Source organism: Acanthochromis polyacanthus, chromosome 16 (assembly GCF_021347895.1).
Source record: "Acanthochromis polyacanthus isolate Apoly-LR-REF ecotype Palm Island chromosome 16, KAUST_Apoly_ChrSc, whole genome shotgun sequence".
NCBI classification, from domain to species: Eukaryota; Metazoa; Chordata; class Actinopteri; family Pomacentridae; genus Acanthochromis; species Acanthochromis polyacanthus.
Window position 1 is genome coordinate 21629985 of NC_067128.1, and position 24316 is coordinate 21654300.

The 24316-nt window shown below is 39.1% G+C and overlaps 1 protein-coding gene across 2 annotated transcripts in view; it reads left to right on the forward strand.

The window, feature by feature from the left end:
* Nucleotides 1-24316, forward strand: part of lama2 (laminin, alpha 2) — a 351505-nt gene that overhangs the window by 230982 nt on the left and 96207 nt on the right. For both annotated transcript variants that reach the window (XM_051960749.1, XM_051960750.1), the window contains exons 27-32: nucleotides 1530-1673; nucleotides 9985-10161; nucleotides 11966-12151; nucleotides 12370-12488; nucleotides 14101-14218; nucleotides 18486-18638. In XM_051960749.1, the coding sequence (XP_051816709.1) occupies nucleotides 1530-1673; nucleotides 9985-10161; nucleotides 11966-12151; nucleotides 12370-12488; nucleotides 14101-14218; nucleotides 18486-18638 (897 nt within the window). The remainder of the gene's footprint in view (nucleotides 1-1529; nucleotides 1674-9984; nucleotides 10162-11965; nucleotides 12152-12369; nucleotides 12489-14100; nucleotides 14219-18485; nucleotides 18639-24316) is intronic.

Consider the following 24316-nt stretch of genomic DNA (forward strand, 5'->3'; position numbering starts at 1 on the left):
GGTGATGAAAACGGAGTATGGCTCCAAACCTAAATGACAGGGCATTCACCATACTTCAGGTTGTGTGTTTTCTGACTGGGAGAGTTCCATTTGAGAAAACTGAAGATGGTCTGATATTCTGATTTCACTCCCTCTCACCACCTTATCTGTTTCTTTCTCTCTATATCTCTATCTCAGCTCAGTTCAGTTTAATTCTGAGGCCTTTACTGGGATGGAAATTTAAAGAAACAATATTGCCAAGCCATCCAAACACAACTAGTCTAAATATTTGGACAGTATACAATGACATTAATTGAAGCATTCTCCAGGGAGTGTTTTTTTTAATTTTCAGAGGTAAGTTGACTCTTTGAAATCTGAAATTACAGAGTTTAACATGCTAAAATAAAAGTTTCTCATTTCAATAAATGTCTTGCGTTCATTTTCTTTCTGTCCTTGAAACAAACACACACACACACACACACACACACACACACACACACACACACACACACACACACACACACACACACACACACACACACACACACACACACACACACTCACCTTTATAGACATAGAATCACATGGAAGCAAAGGGTGTGCATACACTTTCTTTCATCTTCAGAAGCTTCACAAATATGCAGTTCAGAGCATATTTATTTTGACAGTCCTAAATTGTTTCTTCTTCAGGCTTTGTAGTTCAATGCATTCAACTTAAAATAAAAGGTGAATACAATTAGACAAATCAGAAATCACGAGTGAAGTCAACTGAGTTTCAGTATCCCAGGTTTTTTTAAATTTGTGTGACACTGATCGCAGGTGTATTCACAGGAGTTTTTACTTGCGGCCTGCCTCAGTATAGTCTTTTTTTGATATTAGTTGTTCATAAGGGCTAATGCTCTCCTGTTCAAATTACATACAGTGTAATTAGTGTAAGGTTGTACAATTTGAAACTGTTTATCATTTACATTGTATTTTATTGGGTTGGACACACTTCTTTTGCATTATATGCCTTCACGTTCCCTGTTGTTCTTGGTCCTTACTCACGAACTTGCAGGACTTTCTGACAGAACTCACTATTAATTGGATGCAGTGTTGTGTTGACAGTTCTGTAGGCTTTGTCTTTGCAAACAGAAGACTTCATACAGAGCTCTGTCCAGAATGTCTTTTTAGATCAGTTAACTCTATTCAAAATGTAAACAGTGTAATAGGATTCCTACTGCCATCCCAACAGAACTAAGGCATCAAGTGCATTCTCTCTGTAGTATTGGTTGTCAGTACTTCAAAGCTCCTACATGTGATGCAGTCCAAATTAAAGTAACTACAACTGAAGAAAAAAAATGCAATTATCATAATATTTTAAAGACTATAAACACTTTTGTGACCTTGTGTTAAGGAACAATGTTACTACCACCTTCCTGCTGGCTTCTAGTAAAAAGTGGATTTTTGTAGTATTCCTGAAGAAATGTTTTAATGAAAACCATATATTGAAAAAATACCCCAAAGCTTATCTTAATTTGCTGTTTCTGTCTGCATGTATCTCATCTTAGGTAAATGTGGAGGGAGACAACTGTGATCGCTGTAAACCAGGCATGTTTGGGTTATCTGTACAAAATCCACTCGGCTGCAGCAAGTGTTACTGTTATGGACTGACATCCTCTTGCTCAGAGGCACAAGGACTTATCAGGATGTGGGTGAGTACACAGCTTCACAGTTTTTTTCTTTTGGTCTGTCAGTCTTCAGTTATTTAAGAGCGTCCATAAAAAACATTGTCATTATGCATACTGGAAAGGATTATTTACGTTTGTCAAATACAACTCCTACCATTACATAAGTTGATTAATAAAAATATAATAATTTTTTTTATGTAATTTTTTGCTCTGTACCCATGCTTAGCTAGGATTCCTTGCCTGTAATTTGTTGTAAGAGAGGCTCTGACCACTTTTTTGTAAGCTGGACTTGATTAACACACTGCCTGGGCCAGTTTCCTTGCTGAGACAACATACACTACTGTTCAAAAGTTTGGGGTCACCCAGACAATTTCATGTTTTCCATGAAAACTCACACTTTTATTCATGTGCTCACATAATTGCGCAGGGGTTTTCTAATCATCAATTAGCCTTTCAGCATCATTAGCTAACACAGTGTAGCATTAGGACACAGGAGTGATGGTTGCTGGAAATGTTCCTCTGTACCCCTATGTAGATATTCCATTAAAAATCATCAGTTTCCAGCTAGAATAGTCATTTACCATATTAACAATGTCTCAACTATATTTCTGATTAAATTAATGTTATCATCACTGGAAAAATTGCTTTTCTTTCAAAAATAAAGATATTTCTAAGTGACCCCAAACTTTTGAACGGTAGTGGATTTGAAAGCTGCCTATCTATAGATATAAGAGGCTTGTTTGAATATACATTGATCAACCACAACATTAAAACAACTTGCCTAATGTTGTGTTCTGTTGTTTAACCAGAAACATCAGTCCCCTGAGGATAGTGCAACAACAGCCAGGGGATCACCAAAAGTCTATAGGTGTCAACGTTTGGGAACCATTGTTGCCCTTTACAGCTTATGCAGCATTCCATCCAGTAATAGTAATAAGATGTTCCAATCTGGATTGAAGTAGTGGCCTGACCAACAGACAAACATGTAAAAACATAGATCCACTTTGCTAATTGGGCAAAACTGTAACCTTTACCACAAGATCACAGTCTACCCTAATAGAGGATCTATAGCAAAGATAGCAGAATTGTGGCAGAATGGCGTGAAAACCTGTACTCTATTTGTGACATGCACTAAAACACCTTAGAAATGGTTTGTGTTTGATTTTGGAAAAGACAAAATGAAGTGCAAAAACTCCATATACCAACATAAAAACAGGTATGTAAGAAGAGCAGACACCGTCAAACAGACAGTCAGCAAGTTGACTATCAGTTGTTGAGGCAGGTGTTTTTAATAAAGGCCTTTCATTGCGGAAATGGTTGCCATCGGCAATAAAGTGCCGTTTCCATGGTAACCGTAGACTTTTAGGATGGAGGGTGGCGAGAGACTTCATTTGAACAACAAGCAGTCACTTCATTTGTTGTTGACAGAGAGAGAGAGCAGGGGAGAGAGAGGGAGGGAGAGATGGACAGAGAGAGAGACAGAAAAAATGGAGACTTTATTGGAAAGAGGGAGATTTTTTCTGAACCACTGAATCGTGAGATTACACTGAGTGGAGTGGGACACACACACACACACACACACACACACACACACACACACACACACACACACACACACACACACACACACACACACACACACACACACACACACACACACACCATATCTGGACACTGTACACTTACACTATGCTAACACAGTACAAATGCATCCACATACACACTCTCCAACTCACACGACATGTTAGATGAGGGGGCACCAGGTGCACACACCCTCACACATTCCACCATAAACTCACTGCTTGTTTTTTTTCTTTTTTTTTTTTTTGTAATTTTCCTATGATGAGAGAACTGTCTGTGTAATTGGACAAACATATACTAGATATTGAATGTTGGTTGAAGATATTTTAATACAGTAAAGTTTGTGCGCGGTTTGTCCCGGGCAGACGAGCGGCGCCAGGTGTTAAAATGACAGCTCTGGTGGCTTGGTGCTTTCCGTTTTTTGGGGGGTTTTTTGGGCGCAGACTAGTGAGGCGGCAATTTCGGCAAAGTTGTAGTGAGGCGGTGGCCTATACGCCTCGTCGGTCATATAGGAGGGGAAACACTGTATTTGACAGTAGAGAAGATCAAGAATGTCTTCTAAGTTGAAGTTTCTGATGGCTTGCTGTGTAGACACTATCGTTCGAAAGTTTGGAGTCACTTACAAATATCTTAATTTTTGACAGAAAAGCAGATTTTTTTCATTGAAGGTACCATTAAATGAATCAGAAATACAATATAGACATTGTTAATGTGTTAAATGACTATACTAGGTGGAAACGGCTGATTTTTAATGGAATATCTACATAGGGGTACAGAGGAACATTTCCAGCAACCATCACTCCTGTGTCCTAATGCTACACTGTGTTAGCTAATGGTGCTGAAAGGCTAATTGATGATTAGAAAACCCCTGTGCAATTGTGTGAGCACATGAATAAAAGTGTGAGTTTTCATGGAAAACGTGAAATTGTCTGGGTGACCCCAAACTTTTGAACAGCAGTGTATACATAAAGAAAAACTTGAATGACAAGCTAAGATTCTGCTATCTGAAATTGGAAATGCTCCACTAAGTTAACCAGCGAGCTGCTAACTTTGTCAGTTTGATGTTTGGTACTGAGCAGGTAGTGTGTAGTGTTTTTTGTCTAACAGCTCAAGTGTTGGTATTGTGACAAACTAAGCTTCATTTGTTGCTTAATTGTTGTTACTTATTTCATTGTTGTATCAAGGAAACTGCAAGTGAGAAATATGTTGCTCTATAAAATGTTTGAAATGTAATTTATTTCAAGTAATACCTAAAACAGAAATGAACAGTTTCCCATTACATGTGTGACTACCTTTTTACTGTACAGCTGGTGTGTCCTCGAGGTAGTAACATAACAGATATATGAATTCTGTCCGCTGAACTAAAAAGCAGCCATCTTTAATTCCACATGTATTATTCACACAATATCCACATATCAACACTGCTGGACTACTGCAGCAGAAAGACACAGAGAGAGATAGATCCCAGGCTTGAGCAGATGAAACTATTTTTAAGTCCTTCCACTCAACCAAAACCCACAGTCAATAATAAAACCTTATATTATTCAAGTGATACTGAAATATCAACACGTGAAATAGGAGACAGAGAAAATGAGAAAGGGCTAGTTTTTCCTCAGACTGCGGGCAAGAACTTAAATATTATTCACATGCCATGGAGAAAAATAAAGACTGACACCTTTAGTTTCATGTTATATCCAGATATGAAAGATATTTACTGACTGCAATAACTAATCTAAATAACTGTTAAAGGTCACTACACTAACAGAGGAAAGCAATAAAAACTACCAATATTGGAAAAGAAAGATCACTACACAATTAAGTTCAGAAAAATACTAGTGTGTTTCTTTTTTAATTTAATGGTAAAGAGTGGGCCTTTTCAGAAGATGGTAAAAATAAGACAGTATTCTTAACAATAAAAAATATGAAAGGAAAGCCACTCTTTCCTGTACTGAAACTAGTGTGAAACAATTCAAGATTTTTCATCTGATTCAACTTTCAGGTGCCATTTTAATAAAAGTGTTTGGTTCTGCAAGACACATGAGCACAGCAACGGGAATGCCATTAAATGACATTAGATTCAGACCAGACAATTACCCACATAACTCAAAGGACTAGAGTTACCTATTCAACCTTTTTGCGTAATTTCCCAGAAAAGAGGCTTGGGAAACATGTCTGTTGACAGTATTTGTAGACAACAATGCTTCAAGTTATGTTCCTATCAAAGGCTGAGATAAAAGGTGCCTCCATTTGTCCAGTTTTGAGTCTCACAAAGATCCGTCTTCATTAGTTAAGGTATTCCACAATGCTCTGTGTCCTCAGATGAAACAAGACAAGTAAGAAAGGAAACAAATCAAAGGCACTGACATTTTTTTGTGACAAGACAGGGTTCCCAGATAAAATCCATTTGAAATGGCTGTCTGACAGAGTCAAAAGATGGTGAGGGTGGAGCATTGTTTGAGTCAGCATCATTAGGAGGTGAGGAAGAAAAGATATTATGCGACTGAAAATGAAAAGAAAGACCCAGACACCATACACCTAGACTTATAGTGGGTACGGAAAGTATTCAGATCCCTTGAATTTTTTCACTCTCTGTCTCATTGTAGCCATTTGCCAAAATAAAAAAAAATTCATTTTATTTCTCATTAATGTACACCCAGCACCCCACCTTGACAGAAAAAAACAGAAATGTAGAATTTTGTGCAAATTTATTAAAAAAGAAAATCTGAAATATCACATGGTCAGAAGTATTCAGACCCTTTGCAGTGACATTCATATTTAACTCACATGCTGTCCATTTCTTCTGATCCTCCTCGAGATGGTTCTGCTTCTTTATTGGAGTCCAGCTGTGTTTAATTAAACTGATTGGACTTGATTAGGAAAGGCACACACCTGTCTATATAAGACCTTACAGCTCACAGTGCATGTCAGAGCAATTGAGAATCATGAGGTCGAAGGAACTGCCCAAGGAGCTCAGAGACAGAATTGTGGCAAGGCACAGATCTGGCCAAGGTTACAAAAGAATTTCTGCAGCACACAAGGTTCCTAAGAGCACAGTGGCCTCCATAATCCTCAAATGGAAGAAGTTTGGGACGACCACAACTCTTTCTAGACCTGGCCGTCCAGCCAAACTGAGCAATGGTGGGAGAAGAGCCTTGGTGAGAGAGGTAAAGAAGAACCTAAAGATCACTGTGGCTGAGCTCCAGAGATGCAGTCGGGAGATAGGAGAAAGTTCCACAAAGTCAACTATCACTGCAGCCCTCCACCAGTCGGGGCTTTATGGCAGAGTGGCCCGACGGAAGCCTCTCCTCAGTGCAAGACACATGAAAGCCCGCATAGAGTTTGCCAAAAAACACATGAAGGACTCCCAGACTATGAGAAATAAGATTCTCTGGTCTGATGAGACCAAGATTGAACTTTTTGGTGTTAATTCTAAGCAGTATGTGTGGAGAAAACCAGGCACTGCTCATCACCTGCTCAATACAATCCCTACAGTGAAACATGGTGGTGGGAGCATCATGTTGTGGGTTTTTTTTCAGCTGCAGGGACAGGACGACTGGTTGCAATTGAAGGAAGGATGAATGCGGCCAAGTACTGTCACGCCCTCTTGCTACGGCAAACTGATTAATTACTTTCATGACGAGCGGCTGCGCTGAGGACACAGCCGGCAGTAATTACTGATCAGCGCTGTATAAAACAGAACTCGAGATGTTGCTCAGCGCTGCAGCATTGGACTACTCTCCCCGCTCATGAACACGCTCCTCTGTCAGTCATCCTGCTTGGACTCTGTCTGTTCCGTTCGGACTACTCTCCGCTATGCATCTCCCACTTACTGGATATTAGAGTCTGGCTCGCCTGTAATTACCGCTGCTCCGTTTGCACCCAGTTCCCCGTCTGCTTCTCAGTCTCTGCCCACCTCCGACTCCGTTTCCCCATGGCTGGACTTTTGTGAGTTACCTTTTAGGTTAGTTTTTGATTTACGTTTAGTTTTTCCTCGGCCTTCGGGTCCGCCCTTGGTTCTGTTATTTAATTTAATTCTCACCACGGCCGATTTGGTTCGTCGCTTTTTGTTTAGTTTGGATTACCTCTCTGTTTGTTCCAGTACATCTGCATTTTTGAGTGTTAATTTCAGTTTCATTAACCCTTGGATGCATGGCCAACCAATACCTACACTCTTCCATGGGTGGGGTCAAAAATGACCCCAATTGAAATCAATGCATTTTTGCAATAAACTTGAGACATTTCTTTCATGTTGGTTATACATTATATATTTTGTTCAACAAAAGAGTATTTTCAGTTTTGATATGTTCTTTCTTCACTTTTAATTCAAATTTTATCACATAACAATCACTGAAACGGTATCAAAACATGTTTAATCTTCCTCCGTATTTTAAAACAGACAGAGGGACACATAAAGGAGGTTGATTTCCAGGCAGCCTGACATCTCCAGGTGGACAATAGTCTGAGTCCTCTACATCTGAGATGTCAGATACTGAGTCAATGCCTCCAATAGGCTCTTCATCCCATCCATTCATGATCATTTTTAGGGCAACGTCCACAGGGATCCTAGCTGGCCTCCTAGCAGCCATGTTACCTTAGGTTGAAAAGAAAAGGAAAAACATGAGAAAAGACACTGTTTGAATGCACAAAACTATAAATCATTTGTAGCTTTGTAAGTAAATCTAAGGGCATGCGCGCACATACACACTCACACACTCACACACACACACACACACACACACACACACACACACACACACACACACACACACACCTCCACTTACATTCACACTGTTGTTACACTGTTATTACACAGTATGTTAGCTCACAGGATTGTTAGGTAAAAGTATTGTTAGCTAACACAAACACACACACACACACACTAACCCATTAGGTAGCCTATTATATGATCATCAATTATTCAATGGTGTATTTGTGTGTGTGTGTGTGTGTGTGTGTGTGTGTGTGTGTGTGTGTGTGTGTGTGTGTGTGTGTGTGTGTGTGTGTGTGTGTGAGAGAGAGAGTGTGTGTGTTTGTGTTAGCTAACAATACTTTAGCTATCAATCCTGTTAGCTAAGATACTGTGTAATAACAGTGCAACAACAGTGTATGAGTGTATGTGTATGCGTGCATGCGTGCGTGCGTGCGTGTGTGTGTGTGATTGTGTTAGCTAACAATACTGTTTGCTAATAATAATGTTAGCTAACAGTATTGTTAGCTAACAGTATTGCTAGCTAACCACAAACTAGGCAAATTTCACAGATATTCACATAAAATTCACATATTCTGTCAATGAAAAATAAGTTCATAAGTGGAGATAATACTTACATGTATAATGCTGTGCAAAAATGACCTCCTAGGTGGTGGGACTGCTGACATCAGTTGTATGAGGGACAGTAAATGTTTATTTACACTCACAGTTGCCAAGAACCAATGTTAAGTGAAATATCCCATTGGAAATACTTGGGGTCATTTTTGACCCCGCCCATGGAAGAGTGGGGTACTGATACAAAAACTGAATTTTTTGAAATTAATGAAAAAATGAATAAAAATGCAAATGGCATCATGTCACAAACATGTTTTATGAGGAATACCTGGAATATGAAAATATCAAAACTTTTAATCTTAAAGATATTAAGGAATAACAACCTCTGGGGTCAATTTTGACCCCACCTATGCAACCTAGGGTTAATTAAACCTGGTTTCCTTCAAATCACCTGCCTGTCTGTCTGCCTGCTGCATGGGTTCACACCTGTCCTTCTCGTGACAAGTACAGAGATATCCTGGAGGAAAACCTCTTCCAGAGTGCTCAGGACCTCAGACCGGGCCAAAGGTTCACCTTTCAACAGGACAATGACCCTAAGCACACAGCTAAAATAACAAAGGAGTGGCTTCAGAACAACTCTGTGACCATTCTTGACTGGCCCAGCCAGAGCCCTGACCTAAACCCAATTGAGCATCTCTGGAGAGACTTCAAAATGGCTGTTCACCAACGTTCACCATCCAACCTGACAAAACTGGAGAGGATCTGCAAGGAAGAATGGCAGAGGATCCCCAAATCCAGGTGTGAAAAACTTGTTGCGTCATTCCCAAGAAGACTCATGGCTGTACTAGCTGAAAAGGGTGCTTCTACTCAATACTGAGCACAGGGTCTGAATACTTATGACCATGTGATATTTCAGTTTTTCTTTTTTAATAAATTTGCAAAAAATTCTACATTTCTGTTTTTTCTGTCAAGATGGTGTGCTGAGTGTACATTAATGAGAAATAAAATGAACTTTTTTGATTTTGGCAAATGGCTGCAATGACACAGAGAGTAAAAATTTTCAAGGGGTCTGAATACTTTCCATACCCACTGTATATACCCAATTTACAGGGTTATGCTATTGGATGCAAGATAGCTTATGTGAGTCAGTTTCTTACTACATCATTATACTCACTTTTGTACAGTATGATCATGGGATGGATCAGATCCCATTTATGGCAAGTACATTATGGTAAAATGTTGTTTCTGAACCAAAACTGTCTCCTGCAGGGAAATTTTTCATATAATTTAACATCATTTAAATCAGCTACTATGCTTGCACAACAAATTTTAAACCAGTACCTTTGCTTAGTTCTTCCAGGATGTGCACCCAGTTCAGTTTTATACGCAGCATGGCATACAGTATGAACAGGAAATCTGAATATTAGGATTTGGGTAAGAATATTATTGAGCCAATACAGTACTGCACACCATTATCTCTTTGTATCCTAGTTAACACTGAAGCCAGAGCAGACGGTGCTTCCCCTGGTGGATAAATCCAGCGCTGTGGAAACCAGGAGAGGAGTTAGCTTCCAGCACCCTGAGATCCTGGCCCATGCAGAGCTTGTCACCTCGGCTCTCCCTGAGCCGTACTACTGGAAACTGCCAGAGCAGTTCAGAGGCTCCATGGTAGGAAACTTCTCTGTGTTTGTTGACTGTTTTTGTTGTTTCACAATGCATATTTCTGTTTTTTGTACATCCCTACCTCTACATTTTTAACTATGATGACAAGGCTGTATAGTTTTAATAGTTTTCTCCTGGATATTGTAAAAGAAACCTGTGCAGTTGATAAACCAAAATTACATTGCATTGAGTGTTGCTCACCAAGACCTACATCATTGAGGCTGGAAAAACACAACTTAAACTTGATTCCTCTTAAAAGTTTGAATGCTCCACGTGTTTCAGTCCATCTCGACTAGCATCTGGTCTCCCTTGTTTCTGCCTTTGCTGGCGCCACAATTCTTTTCATATTGTCACCGCCTGATGAGTGTGTGACCATTGGCAGTGTGTTGTCTCACAGGTTGCCTTTCAATCTCTGACTGTCAACATAAAAGTTATTGATTAAAAAATGAAAATATGCAATCTGAAATCAGGTGGCATATGTCTAAACATGAAATGTAACATTTAGTTACTCCGCCAAGGAACGGCAGACTTATGTGAAGATCGGTGTATGTTTGTCTGAGAATCTATGAATCTGTCTGTCTGTGTGAAACATTACTGAAAAATGGACCAACAGATTTGGATTAAATTTTCATTGAAGTTTAGAAATGAGACAAAGATCAACTAATTAGATTTAGGCATTGATGCAGTTTATAGTCTGGATCCACAGCTTTGTTAAAGATTTCCCATTGTGAGATATAGCTGCCGGCACAGCATTGCTGGAACCATGATGTGAACACTGTGTCAGTTGTCTGCTGACGATCACATGATTGCGATCCTACTACAAATTGACTGATTTATCACTTGGAAATCATACAAGGAACAAATGATTAAACTGTGGGGTGTTTCTGAGTCCCATTAATTTTTGTCACTGGCTACATATTTAGGTCACATGATGTAGCAAACCCCAGCCAGACAATGGTGAGGCTACTGATGTTTCACAAAGCCTTTATTTACATTCAGCCATCATCCTTAATTTGAACACAAATTCCCGTTTCTGTCTTTCAGTCATTTCTTCACTGTAAGAGCTTGTCCCAATTGCAGCTAGGTGCTTCTAAGTCCATATGCATCCTTTGCTTGACAGCAACAGTGTGGAACTGTTTTCTTTCATGTTTACATGAATTTTCGGACTTTTGGGCAGCGTCTTCGTCATGTCAAGAAGCCGCTTCTTAGATAAACACTTCCTGTGCCGCTGGAATGGTGACAAAATCAAAGCACATAACATTAAAAATACACTTTCAAAATAAAAGCATGGAGGGAACAGTTATTTTAACAGTAGCAAAACAAAGTCTTGCCAAAAGTGATAAATTGATCAACAGACCTTTATAAGAGTCATTTACACGCAATTTGGTATCCATACATAACGTCCACATGCATAACACATGCCTGTGCTCAGCACACGGTCATTTTGTATTGAAGATTTCATCCGTTGGAAATGATACGTCAACTGAGCAGCCTTGGCGGAGTACTGCGCTCTCTGAGTGCTTTACTAGTTTATTAGTTATTGATTATCAGAAATCACGGCACCATTGAAGGTATGCTGAGCACAGGCATGAGTTATGCATGTATACATTATGTACAGAAACAGAATGTGTACCTACCTGAATATGTAGTGGTTGCTGCAGACAAACATACAAACAAATGGACAGACAAACTAATGCTGATCATCGCATAACTCCACCACATTCCTTTGCAGAGAAATAAAAATGTAAAATGTCTTAATTGTATGATGTCTTCTGATTGTCTTCAATGAATTCTTTATGTCCCTCTTTAGATCACAGCATATGGTGGGCAGTTGAAATATGCAGTGTACTATGAGTCCAGAGATGAAACTGGTCCTTCCTCCTACGAGCCTCAGGTCATTGTTAAGGGGGGTCCTAACCACAACATCGTGATGACACGCCACATACCAGGACTCCAGATTGGTCAGCTCACCCGCCATGAGATTGACATGACAGAGGTACTGCTTGACTTTAAAAGAAAGTGGGATATCAATAGAAGACAACAGCTGTATTTGAAGGCAGATTTTTAAAAATACTCATTTATTAAATAAAATTTCTAAATAGAAGCTTCAGCCTTAAAATACTTAAAGTTATGTATTATCCTTATTTTCAGCAATCTCAGTTAGCCAATGCAAACACACTTTATCACATTATATGTGTTTGTACTTGCGTGTAGCATGAGTGGAAGCATGCAGATGGCCGGTCGATGACTCGAGAGGACTTCATGGATGTTTTGTTCTATGTGGATTACATCTTAATTAAGGCCTCACACGGCAACTTGATGAGACACAGCCGGTAAACACACACACACACACACACACACACACACACACACACACACACACACACACACACACACACACACACACACATGTCTGTCTTGCTATCTGTGGGGACTTACCATTAACTCCCGTTCATATCTAGCCCCTAACCCTAACCATCACCAAAACAATGCCTAACCGTAAAGAAACGTTTTTGCACTTTTACATTTTTATTAACAACAACATGACCAAGAAAACACTGTTTAAACTTGTGGGGACCGAAATGAGGTCCCCACAATTGACATTGTTTTCGGTTTTCCTACAGTTGTGGGGACATTTGGTCCCCACAATATCACAAGAACAAGTACACACGTACACACACACACACACACACACACACACACACACACACACACACACACACACACACACACACACACACACACACACACACACACAGTTCATGCCCCTTCATACTGTGTGGCCCAGTATTAAAAAAATGACTTGTGAGAAAATCTCTGCTTTTCATTTCATTTATATGTCAAGGTGTAATAGTAAAAACTGTCTGTTGTACTTCACAACCTTTTCTTCAGCAGCAGTAGAAACATTATAATCTGCTGCAAATTATCCTGATAGTTGTCTCTGAATATCCCATGTTATACATGTAGATACATTAAATGTAATGTACACCGATCAGGCATAACATTATGACCACTGACAAGTGAAATATGAACAACACTGACTATCTCTTCATCATGGCACCTGTTCATGGGTTGGATATATTAGGCAGCAAGTGAACATTTTGTCCTCAAAGTTGATGTGTTAGAAGGAAAAATGAGCAAGCATAAGGATTTTAGCGAGTTTGACAAGGGGCGAATTGTGGGACTGGGTCAGAGCATCTCCAAAAATGCAACTCTTGTGGGGTGTTCCTGGTCTGCAGTGGTCTGTATCCATCAAACGTGGTCCAAGGAAGGAACAATGGTGAACTGGCCACAGGGTCATGGATGGCCAAAGCTCATTGATGCCCATGAAGAGTGAAGGCTGGCCCGTGTGTGTGAAAGCACCAACAGTGGGCATGTGAGCATCAGAACTGGACCACGGAGCAGTGGAAGAAGGTGACCTGGTCTGATGAATCACATTTTCCTTTCATGGAAGCAGTATTCCCTGATGGCTGTAGCCTCTTTCAGCAGGAAATGTGCCGTGCCACAAAGCACAAATGGTTCAGGAATGGTTTGAGGAGCACAACAAGTAGTTTGAGGTGCTGACTCGGCCTCCAAATTGTCCAGATGTCAATCCAATCAAGCATCTGTGGGATGAACACAGAGGCCTCACCTCGCAACTTCCAGGACTTGAAAGATCTGCTTGTTAACATCTTGGTGCCAGATACCACAGCCCACCTTCAGGGGTCTAAAGGAGTCCATGCCTCAATGGTTCAGGGCTGTTTTGGCAGCAAAAGGGAGGCCAACACAAAATAATGCAGGTGGTCACAATGTTGTGCCTGATCAGTGTATAGCTTCTTGAAAGCATTGGAAGGCAAGCGCTTTCATTTTAGATTTTCCAAATGTCTGAGCAACCCAGGACAAACACAAAGGCACACAGTTACGAAGTTTTGCTGTATTAACAGACTTCTGACTTCTCTCTTCTAGTATTTCAGAAATCAGTCTAACAGTGGCTGAGGAAGGCAGACCAACCAAAGAAAGTGAGAAAGCCCATCAGATAGAAAAATGTGACTGTCCTGCTGGATACTCTGGACTGTCTTGTGAGGTGCGCACACAACTAAACACATGCAAACAAGATTTAAATCTGCAAAATGTAATTTTTCTCAAAATAGTTTTATGTGAACTCTAATGCATGTAATCTGTTGACATCAGACAGTGTATGTTCAAAGTATATGCAAGGGCGTGCAATTACGTGAGACTACCTCATGCAGAAGAGATAGATTAAGAGTAGAAGTCAGCTAGTAATGTATTTTTTAGGCTAATAGCTTTACTGATATTTCAGAGTTCAATCAAGCGATAACGATAGATTTAGATATCAATATGTTGTTTTTCAACATAAATGTATGAAACTGTTTTTCCTTCTTTGTTTCTTTGTTTAGTTGTTTTTGATGAATATTCCTCAGACTTGTTTTTAGCTATTTTACATTGGCAGGCACTGCAGTGCCGTGAAAAGCTATTTGTCCCCTTCTCAACTTTTTTTTTATGTTTCCCCCACTCAAATGTTCAAGACCATCAAATAAATTGAAATATCCAACAAAGATAACCAAAGTAAATACAAAATGCAGTTTTAAATGATGATTTAACTTTTTAAGGGAAAAAAGCTATCCAAACCTACCTGGCATGGTATGTGAGAAAGTAATTGCCCCCCTTATTAAATCATGAATTAACTGAGGCTAGTCACAGTTTTTTGGAAAGTGAATTCAATTTCAAACTTCTGTAATCCAAATAAATTCAATAAAAGATGAGAAATAAAGTAATTGACATCTATCATTCTAGAAAGGGTTGCAAAGCCACTTCTAAAGGTTTAGGGCTCCAGCAAACCACAGTAAGAGCTATAATTCACAAATGGAGAAAACACGGAACAGTGGTGAACATTCCCAGGAGTGGCCAGCCGACCGACCAAAATGACCAGAAGAGCACAGTGAGGACTCGTCCAGGAGGTCACTAAGGAATCCAGAATGACATCTAAAGAACTGCAGGCTTCCCTTCCCTCAGTTCAGTGACAGTGGTTCCAGCCCAAACCACTGCTGACCAAAAAGTACATAAAGGCTTGTCCTACTTTTGTAAACAAACATTTAAGTGATCCCCAAGACTTTGTTAAGAATACTATATGGACTGATGAGATATAAGTTGAATTTTTTGGAAGGTGTGTGTGTCATTACATCTGATGTAAAAGTTACACAGCATATTACAAAAAGAACATTATACCAACAGTCAAACTTGTTGTCGGTAGTGTGATGGCCCGGGACTGCTTTGCTGCTTTAGGACCTGGACAACTTGCTGTGATTAATGGAACCATGAATTCTGCTCTCTACCAGAAAATCCTGAAGGAAAATGTTCTGCAATTAGTTTGTGACCTCAAGCTGAAGCGCACTTGAGTTCTGCAGCAGGACAGTGATCCAAAACATACCAGCAAGTCTGACTTCTGAATGGCTTAAAAAACACAAAATGAAGGTTTTCTAGTGGCCTAGTCAAAGACTGGATTTGAATCCGATTGAAATACTGTGGCGTGACCTTAAAAAGGCTTTTCATGCTCAAAAAACCTGCAGTGTTGCTTAATTAAAACAATTCTACAAAGAGTGGACCAAAATATCTCCACAGAGATGTGAAAAACTCATTGCCAGTTATAGAAAACGCTTGATTTCAGTTGTTGCTCCTGAGGGCCCAACCAGTTATTAGGTTTAGGGGGCAATTACTTTTTCACACAGGGCCAGGTAGCTTTCAGTAGTTTTTTTCCTAAATAATTAAAATCATCATTTAAAAATTGCATTTTGTATTTATTTGGGTTGTCTTTGTCTGATATTTACCTTTGTTCGATGGTCTTAGACATTAAAGTGTGGAAACTATGCAAAAATTAAGAATTTGAAAAGAGGGAAAATACTTTTTCACGGCACTGTATGTTGAGTGATAAACAGTATAAAAATACTTATACTGTATATAGTCTTCAGGTTTATAGTTTCAGACATGCACTTCTTTCTGTCAATCTGATGGCATTTCATCATGAGGCCTTCATGTCCCAATAAACACAATGAACCTTTGCAATAAACTTTTTAGAAAAGCCTCAGCGGCAATCTTACTAGGTTTGACCAAGTAACTTTAATATTACTTTCAACACACCACATGTCTGAGCTACAAGCTGTCACAGTAGCAGAATGTGTGTGAAGTGATTTAGGGAAGGCTTTTTTTTCTTATTTCAGAATCAAAACAAGACAGAGAGCAAAGGACATAGTTTGTGTGCCAAATCACGAAACACTTTTCTCATGTGCTACAATTTTACATTCATTGACAAGTGAACTGTTCAGAAAAACAAAACTTTTATGGATTTAGACAAAGCCTGTAATAGGTCAGATTAATGACACCAATCATCAATGGAATCCAGGTTTTGATTTTTAATTGGGACTAAAGTTTAGTTTGCTTCTTCCAGCTGTTTGTGGGAGTCTTTCGACAGACTTGATTAAATACCTTCAGCATCAAACGGCAGCGAGAGACTTACACACTTTCATAACAGAACAAGATCTGCAGCTTTACTAATGGCATCTTGTTAGGAATCTGAATATAACAGCAAGTCACAAGATGTACTCACTGTTGATGAGGTACAGTTATTCAGTTGTTACATAGTGGTCGTCCTCAGGTTGAGCAGGGCGTTACTGCAGTAAGAAATGTCATCACAAATGGACTGTATTTTCAGCATTTAGCAAATCCTAAATAAGCTAGGCTACTAGTCATTTGGACAGTTTGATAAACTATTTTTAGTTTAAAATTGTTTCTTTTTTTATCAGTGGATTATTAAGTGTTACTTGTAATATTGTCTAATCTCGCATGTATGACAAATATCACACAATACTCACTAGTCCTCTCCATCACTGTGGTGGGTATGTCTGAAAGAAGCATTGAGGAACATTAAAAAGGAAATGACTGACTGAATGACAGAATGCAGTAGCTTTAACAGACTGATGAAGCCAGAAATATTTTATATCTGCCTGAAAAGGGACTCACTGAATATTTTTAATAATTTGTGTAATGACATTTCTTGAATAAAAAAAAACATTTTAATGAAATGTGATGCACTCTATAAGGAGATTATTATATAAAATGAAGTGACTGTATTTGTAGAAGTTATGTTTCAAACAGTAACAGCAGAGTGAGCTGAACTGTCCTCTTTTTCAGAGCTTGGAACAATGACTGCTGCTTTCGCACTGAGTGAGAATGACAAAAATGTAGAGGTCACAGACATGGCTTTCAATAGTATCTCACAAATTTCCAATTTACATTTCGTTCAGAGCTTTAAGCTTCTGCAATGCCTTTCAGACTTTCCTGTTTTTTTTAAGTAATTTTATTTTTTTATTTTTCTGCTTTGCTTAACCAGGATTAAGCCCCACTGAGCATCTCCTCTACTCAGTTGTGATTTTGTCAAAGCAATTGACTTTCAGCTGCGTTCAGCTCCTTCTCTTAAGCCACAGAAATCCTATGGCAGTGACTCAATCTTTAGTTTAATGAGGATTTTGAGAGACAGCTTATGATACACGGATGCAACAGTTCTGGGTATTTCTGCTGGACGGCGGTGCCTGAAAGTCATTTAGGTATTATTGTGTTAATCTCAAAGGAATACAAGGCTTGCCAGCAAACTTTTAACGATATTTTCCAACCTCTGTTTCACTTTGTTGCCCATTACTTGGTGTGCAGAACATTGCCCATCTATATTACCTGAAAAAAAATTACCTCTACATGTGATTTAGAAGCTACAGATACAGTTGAAAAAATGCCAAATAGAAGCCAAATAGCAAACGGTAGCTAAACGTGAAATGTTCAGGTCATAGAGGGCTTGGCTGACAGATGGCCGTTCTATTTGTAGCTGCCGTTGTTGTTAATAAAGTATTTTTAAACGGGCATTTAGTGCTAGCAGAGGGAACAGATGGCTCTTTAAATGGACTCCATTAATTATTACTGAACAGGAGAGAGAGGAAGAGAGAGTTACCTTGCATCTCTGCTTCTGTGTGAGTGTGAATACCTGCAGGTTTGTGTGTGTGCATTGGGCGGGTATGTGAGGGTGTGTGTTTGTGCTCAAAAGTTACTGAAGGGAATAACTCTTAATTGTGTGTATGTGTGTGAAAGAGAGAGTGGTCAACACTTGCCTAGAGAAGTAACGATTAGGGATAATTGTGTGTGTCTGCGTGTGCGCGCGCGCGTGCGTATGCGTGTACATTTGTGTGTGTGTGTCCAGTGTAAGACACAGTGTGAAGTTACAGTGGGAACACATGCTCAATCACAACTGGATCTTACAAGGTATTCGTTTTCTGTCTCTGTCTGTGCAGGAGTGTGCTGCAGGTTTTTACCGTCTTCGCACCGGTTCCCTGACATCTGTTCCAGCATCCAGAGTGCCCACCGCTGCCGGCATGGGCAGCTGTGTTCAGTGCCAGTGCAGTGGGCACTCTTCCACTTGTGACCCTGACACATCCATATGCCAGGTAAATGAGTGTGTGGATGTGTGTCTGGGCATTCTGCCGCTGGAGACCCTCACAGAGCCATATGCTGGGTAGTTTCTGGAGAAAAGATTGAGGTGAGAGAGTGAGGCAGGTGTGTGTATGTGTGTGTTGGAATTGATGTCAGGTACTGTAATTAGCCCTGCAATAATTAACGACCCCCCCACTTTACTCAGATTTTCTCTGGATCCGACCCAAATCTAAAACATATCCCTGCTTTAAAAAAATAGGGGAAGATAATCCTATTAACAGATATGTTTTTGAATGCATAATAAAACTAGAAAAGCACTCAGAGAGCGCAGTACTCTGTCAAGGCTGCTCATTCCTTATATCATTTCCGATAAGTCCCGATAAGCCTGCATCTGTCAGTTTGTTGTAGGATCACAATCATGTGATCGTCAGCTGATGTAGTGTTAACTTGTTGTAATAGTAATAGTGATGTTGTGCTGCTGTCTTCAACAAATCCATGGATCCAGAGAATAAGCCACATCATGGCCAAGATCTAATCACTTGGTCCTTCTGTCATTTCTGACTTCCTTGAAAATCCAAATCCAAATCCGTTATTCTGTTTTTGAGTAATATTGCGAACAGACAGACAGATGGGCAAACCAGTGCCGATCCTCACATAACTCTGCTGAGGCTCGGCGTCCTTGGTAGAGTAATAATCAATATGATTGACCCCAACAATTTTACAAAACATACCAAAAATGTATTTTAAGGTAGAATCCATGATTTAAATCCATTTTTTTATTCAGTGATTATTTCCTAATGATGTGTTTGCTATTTGTTTTGTGCATGCACTAAAGAAAATCCACATAACACAATTCAGTGTGCAATGACAGCGAAAGAGATAATAATTTTGGAACATGCTAACTGTTTAAACATGTTAAAACGCCAGTTCCTGCTTATTGAGGCCATATGCCCACAAGAGTACTTGTGGCTTAAATTTCCTTATCAACAAATTTGCAAGGGTCTGTGTGGACCCTTCTAATTACATCTGCATGTAGCTGAAAGGTTACCATCTGGGTGTAGCAAAACGCATCCCCACTGTATTATGAATAGAGCCATGCGTACTGTGTCTACCGCTGTTGACATGGAAATTACGTCCTTAATCATGGGCCAGAGTCTAAGACTTGACTGTGTTCAAATGTCCAAAAAGCTTCTTTAAAGATCTTCAAAAAATCTCCAGAAGTCAGCATTCAAGGGTGACAGAGTTTGTTGTTGACAGAAAATCCAAGAGTATTTCGTAGCATTGATTTACACCACAAGAAAATACTGAAGATACTGAGCTGTGCATCATCTTTTATACTGTGAGAGTTAGTCATTTTTCCAGATCTAAAGGACATATTTTCTGATAGACAGTTTTGATACCATTATTCCTTTCTAAATCCATTGATCAGATCTTTGCACCAGGTTATTATATTTCACTGTTAAATCATGCTTTACAGAGGACATGCTATTAGGTTATCATTAGGTCATGTTTTACAAAGAACATGCCCAGACATGTTCAAACTTTGCCCTGTTATTTTGTGACAGATTTTATGCATGTTACACCATTAGGTTGTTTGTACTATTGTTTTACAGTTATAGTACCTTAAGTATGCACTATTGTGTTTTGAGTACTCTACATTTCATCTTCTTCTACACTCACAGCTTCAAGGCCTTCCTTTTTCCTCTTTTTTCATACACACACACGCACGCACGCACGCACACACACTACAATCAAAGCATCGGTGATTACTAGAATAGTCAACATTATTTATTACACACATATTCAGCTCAATAGCATTTGCCAAGATTATATCATCTTTTACTTTTAGCACATCATACCCAAAAAATATTACAATACACTGTCTGCTTTCACATCAGCTATGCAGTAAAGATGAAGTGGCACCAACAAAATAGCAACTATCTTTTTCCAGACTTTACCTTTAATGCTTAACAAGCTATTAAAAAAAACATAAAAGAGATAATGTAACTTAATTTTTCTATCGATCGTATGTATTGTGCAATGTGTCATATACACTATTGCATGAAAACTTTTCAGATAATTTACACCATCTTGTATGTTCTTGCCAAAATATTTTTTTATTAATTATTGCTTAAATTATGGCAGCTACTGTAAGTGTACACATAGTAACCGTATAAATAAAACCAATAGTTTTATTTGTTTGTTTTATTTATTTAACCAGGTTAGTCTCATTGAGACCAGAGATCTCCTTTTTACAAGGGAGACCTGGCTAAGAGGGCAGCAGCATAACTTTAGAATAGAGCACACAATGGGGACCACATTTGATAATGAATCTCAGTGTCCCACGTTACACACTGTCCAACATGCAAACACCATTAGCAGAAGCCTTCATATACAACACATCTCCATAATCAATAACAGGAACAAGGTCGTTCTCATTCCTAGCATTCATTTTGATGCCTAACTATGGGATACGCCCCCTGCGTATGCCTCAGAAGCATTTATCTCATTACGCCAATCCTGATTAACTGGTGATCGTGACACCTGCGTCAGGTGGAGCCACCTACCCAAGTAGCCTGTACTTACCACACAGCATCACTCAAACACCTCTTTTCGCTTCATGTAGCGTATCTCAACTTTCTAAGCACTAGCTAGCTTAACCGTCCATTGATTGGAGCTAACTCAGCTATTGCTCTGTCGCCGAACGCTAGCTGCCAAATTATCAATCCTGCAGCCTGGAGAGTCGACAGCCCCACCACACCAAGATAAGGCTTTTTATATGGTTTAGAAAAACAGGTAACACTGTTTTGATTAATTAGCACACCAGCTAACACTGTTTCATGGTTGTTGTTTTTTTTTTTTGCCATATACTGAATGCGCACCTTAAAAGACAAATTGTCGTTAATTAAATAACCTAGATATTTGCAAGTAGATACCAATGAATTTGTTGACCATTCGTTGCTAAACTTTTTCCAGACAGACTGATCCCATAGTTTTTGAAGTAGGAAAGTACATAGCCTACATTCAGTTTTGTTTGCGTTTAAACAAGTGTCAAAGGCAGATCTATTTTTCTATAAAGCTTGCTTATATTAAGGTGGAGGATTCATTCCATTTGTAATACCATTATGTTGTTTAAAGTACTGATTTAAACCGCAATCCTTAAACTTTGAATTACTCATGTATGAAAGACTCAAACTTAGCACCATCACACTTATGTCAGACACATACTGACCACAAGCAGCCTGTAACTTATGGGGTATTATAGTAGCGAAACTATTTACTACAATAAGGCAACATAACTACTGAGGTACAGGGCAGCAGAGCGATACACAACCAGCATGAACGAGTCCATGAGCCTGAGATACAGATACAAATCTAAAGGCAGAAACGTAGCAAAAGTCACGTAGAAAGATATCCAACTGTGAAGCCCGCTTCACTTGGAGTCGGTGATTTGTCTGTTTTTCCAGCAGTTTTAGCCAAATACTTAAATTTTTCATCTGTTAATGTCTTTGTACGCATTGACAAATCTTTTTACATGTACAAATTTGAATACAGATTATCAGATTTATACACATTTGAAAAAATTACACACAAATTTTTAAAAGACAATTGCAGATTCCGAGTTACAGTATCAAATCTTGCTACAGACACACAAATTGAGATACAGACATGCAATTCCTGATACACATTTACAAATACTTTTGCTGCAATAATACCTCCACATTAACTCACCAAAAGCATCCTCACATACTACACAGCACTTGTGCTTCATATCAAAACAAGAACCTTCAACCTCGTACATTGAATAGTTGAACGAACTCAAGAAGTGTGTGTGTGTGTGTGTGTGTGTGTGTGTGTGTGTGTGTGTGTGTGTGTGTGTGTGTGTGTGTGTGTGTGTGTGTGTGTGTGTGTGTGTGTGTGTGTGTGTGTGTGAGTGAGTGATTTGGGGTGGGGAATGAGTAGGAAGTGTGGTATTTACTATTTATTGCTTTTTTTATGAGATCCGTTTTATGAGTGCTTGAATTTTATTGTATCATGCAATGACAATAAAAGCTGCATCTGACATGAATACTAATGTTTATCATCTCTTAATGTTCCCTGCTTTCTAATTATTTTTAACCCTTAGATGCTCCAGTGATTGGACCTACACTCTTCCATCAGTGGGTCAGAAATGACCGTATAAGAATCAGTGTTTTTATGCCTTTTTTGTCATTTTAAGAACAATCATTTGTATTATTGTTTGTATTATATTTTTGTCCACACAAGAATAATTTAATGTTTGAAATGTGTTTATTTTTCACAGTATATCAGATTTTGAACATTGTGATGATTGAAAAAGAAGATTATTACACAGAACAGCAGTAGAAGAATGTCAACATCCATTCTGTTGACATTTTTCCACTCTTCCTCCAGCTGTTGCTGCTCTATGTCCCTCCATGTTTGTGCACTGCATCACCTCTTGTGGGATATCATCAATGATGAAGAGCTTGGGGTAGTAATACAAATAGTAGAATTTCTTTAAAAGTGTAAAAGACTACTTAGAAATGTAAATTGATTGACATCAAAGACATATTTTTGAGAATAGCTGGAACATGAGATGACGAAAACTTTTCATTACTAAGATATTGCAAGAAAACAACCTCACTGGGTCATTTTTGACCCACTTCTGCATCTAAGGTTTCAAAATTTTTCCTCATTTTCATCTATTGCACCTTATCTCTACTCCTTTTTCCTCTAACCACATCCTCTTGTTTTCTCTTATGTCTATTCTTCTCAAGGTTGTTTTCCATTTCAGTAACTGGTGGGTCATTTTATGGCAACTTGACTCATTGTGCATGTTCCAACTGCTGAAAATTGAGATAAAAATATTTAGCTGAGGTTCAGGAGCAAGACCACACCTCAGTCATTCCCCTTCCTGTCCTACGCCCATATTTACCACGCTGTCCTTTCCACTTGTTGGTTCTCGCTTCTTGTGTGCATCCTCCCTATAATTCTAATAATAATAATACTAATAATAACTTTATTTATAAAGCGCTTTCCGTCAAAGTGCTGTACACAGAAACAAAAACAGATAATTAAAACAGATAAAAATAGAAACAATAAAAACAGAACAATAAAAAAGACATAAGTAAAACAAACAATTTAGGATTCATATGTAAGAGAAAACAAGTGCATTTTCAGCTTAGTTTTAAATACATTAATGGATGATGCCTGACTGATTTCAGCAGACCTTGGGGGTATTCCACGAAGCTGGCTAAAACAGGCTGTGCTTACGCCGGTAAGCGCGGCTTGAATAAGCGGCAACTTTAATCTCAGCTGCAAGTAGTTCCATGAACGAGGCTCAGCTGTTTTTCAGAGATGCTTCTTCAAGCCAGGCTGATCCAAGCTGCGGTTGAGCGCGCGTCCGGGGGAGATTAAAAGCCCCGACGTGTCGATCGTCGAAATGATGACATTACGTCTAAAAACAGAGCGGAAATTTTCTCTTCGGCGGAGCAGAAACTTCTCACGGAGTTGTACGAGGACTACAGGGAGATCATCACAAGAAAAGGCAACACGGTAGATAAATAAAGCTCGAGACGCTGCCTGGCAAAGCATTGCCGACTGTTTAAATGCGTAAGTGTTTATTTTCTTTTTAATGAAGCACTTAGTCTGAGCGTACACACGCACACATGTCTGAAAATTTCATTTTCAG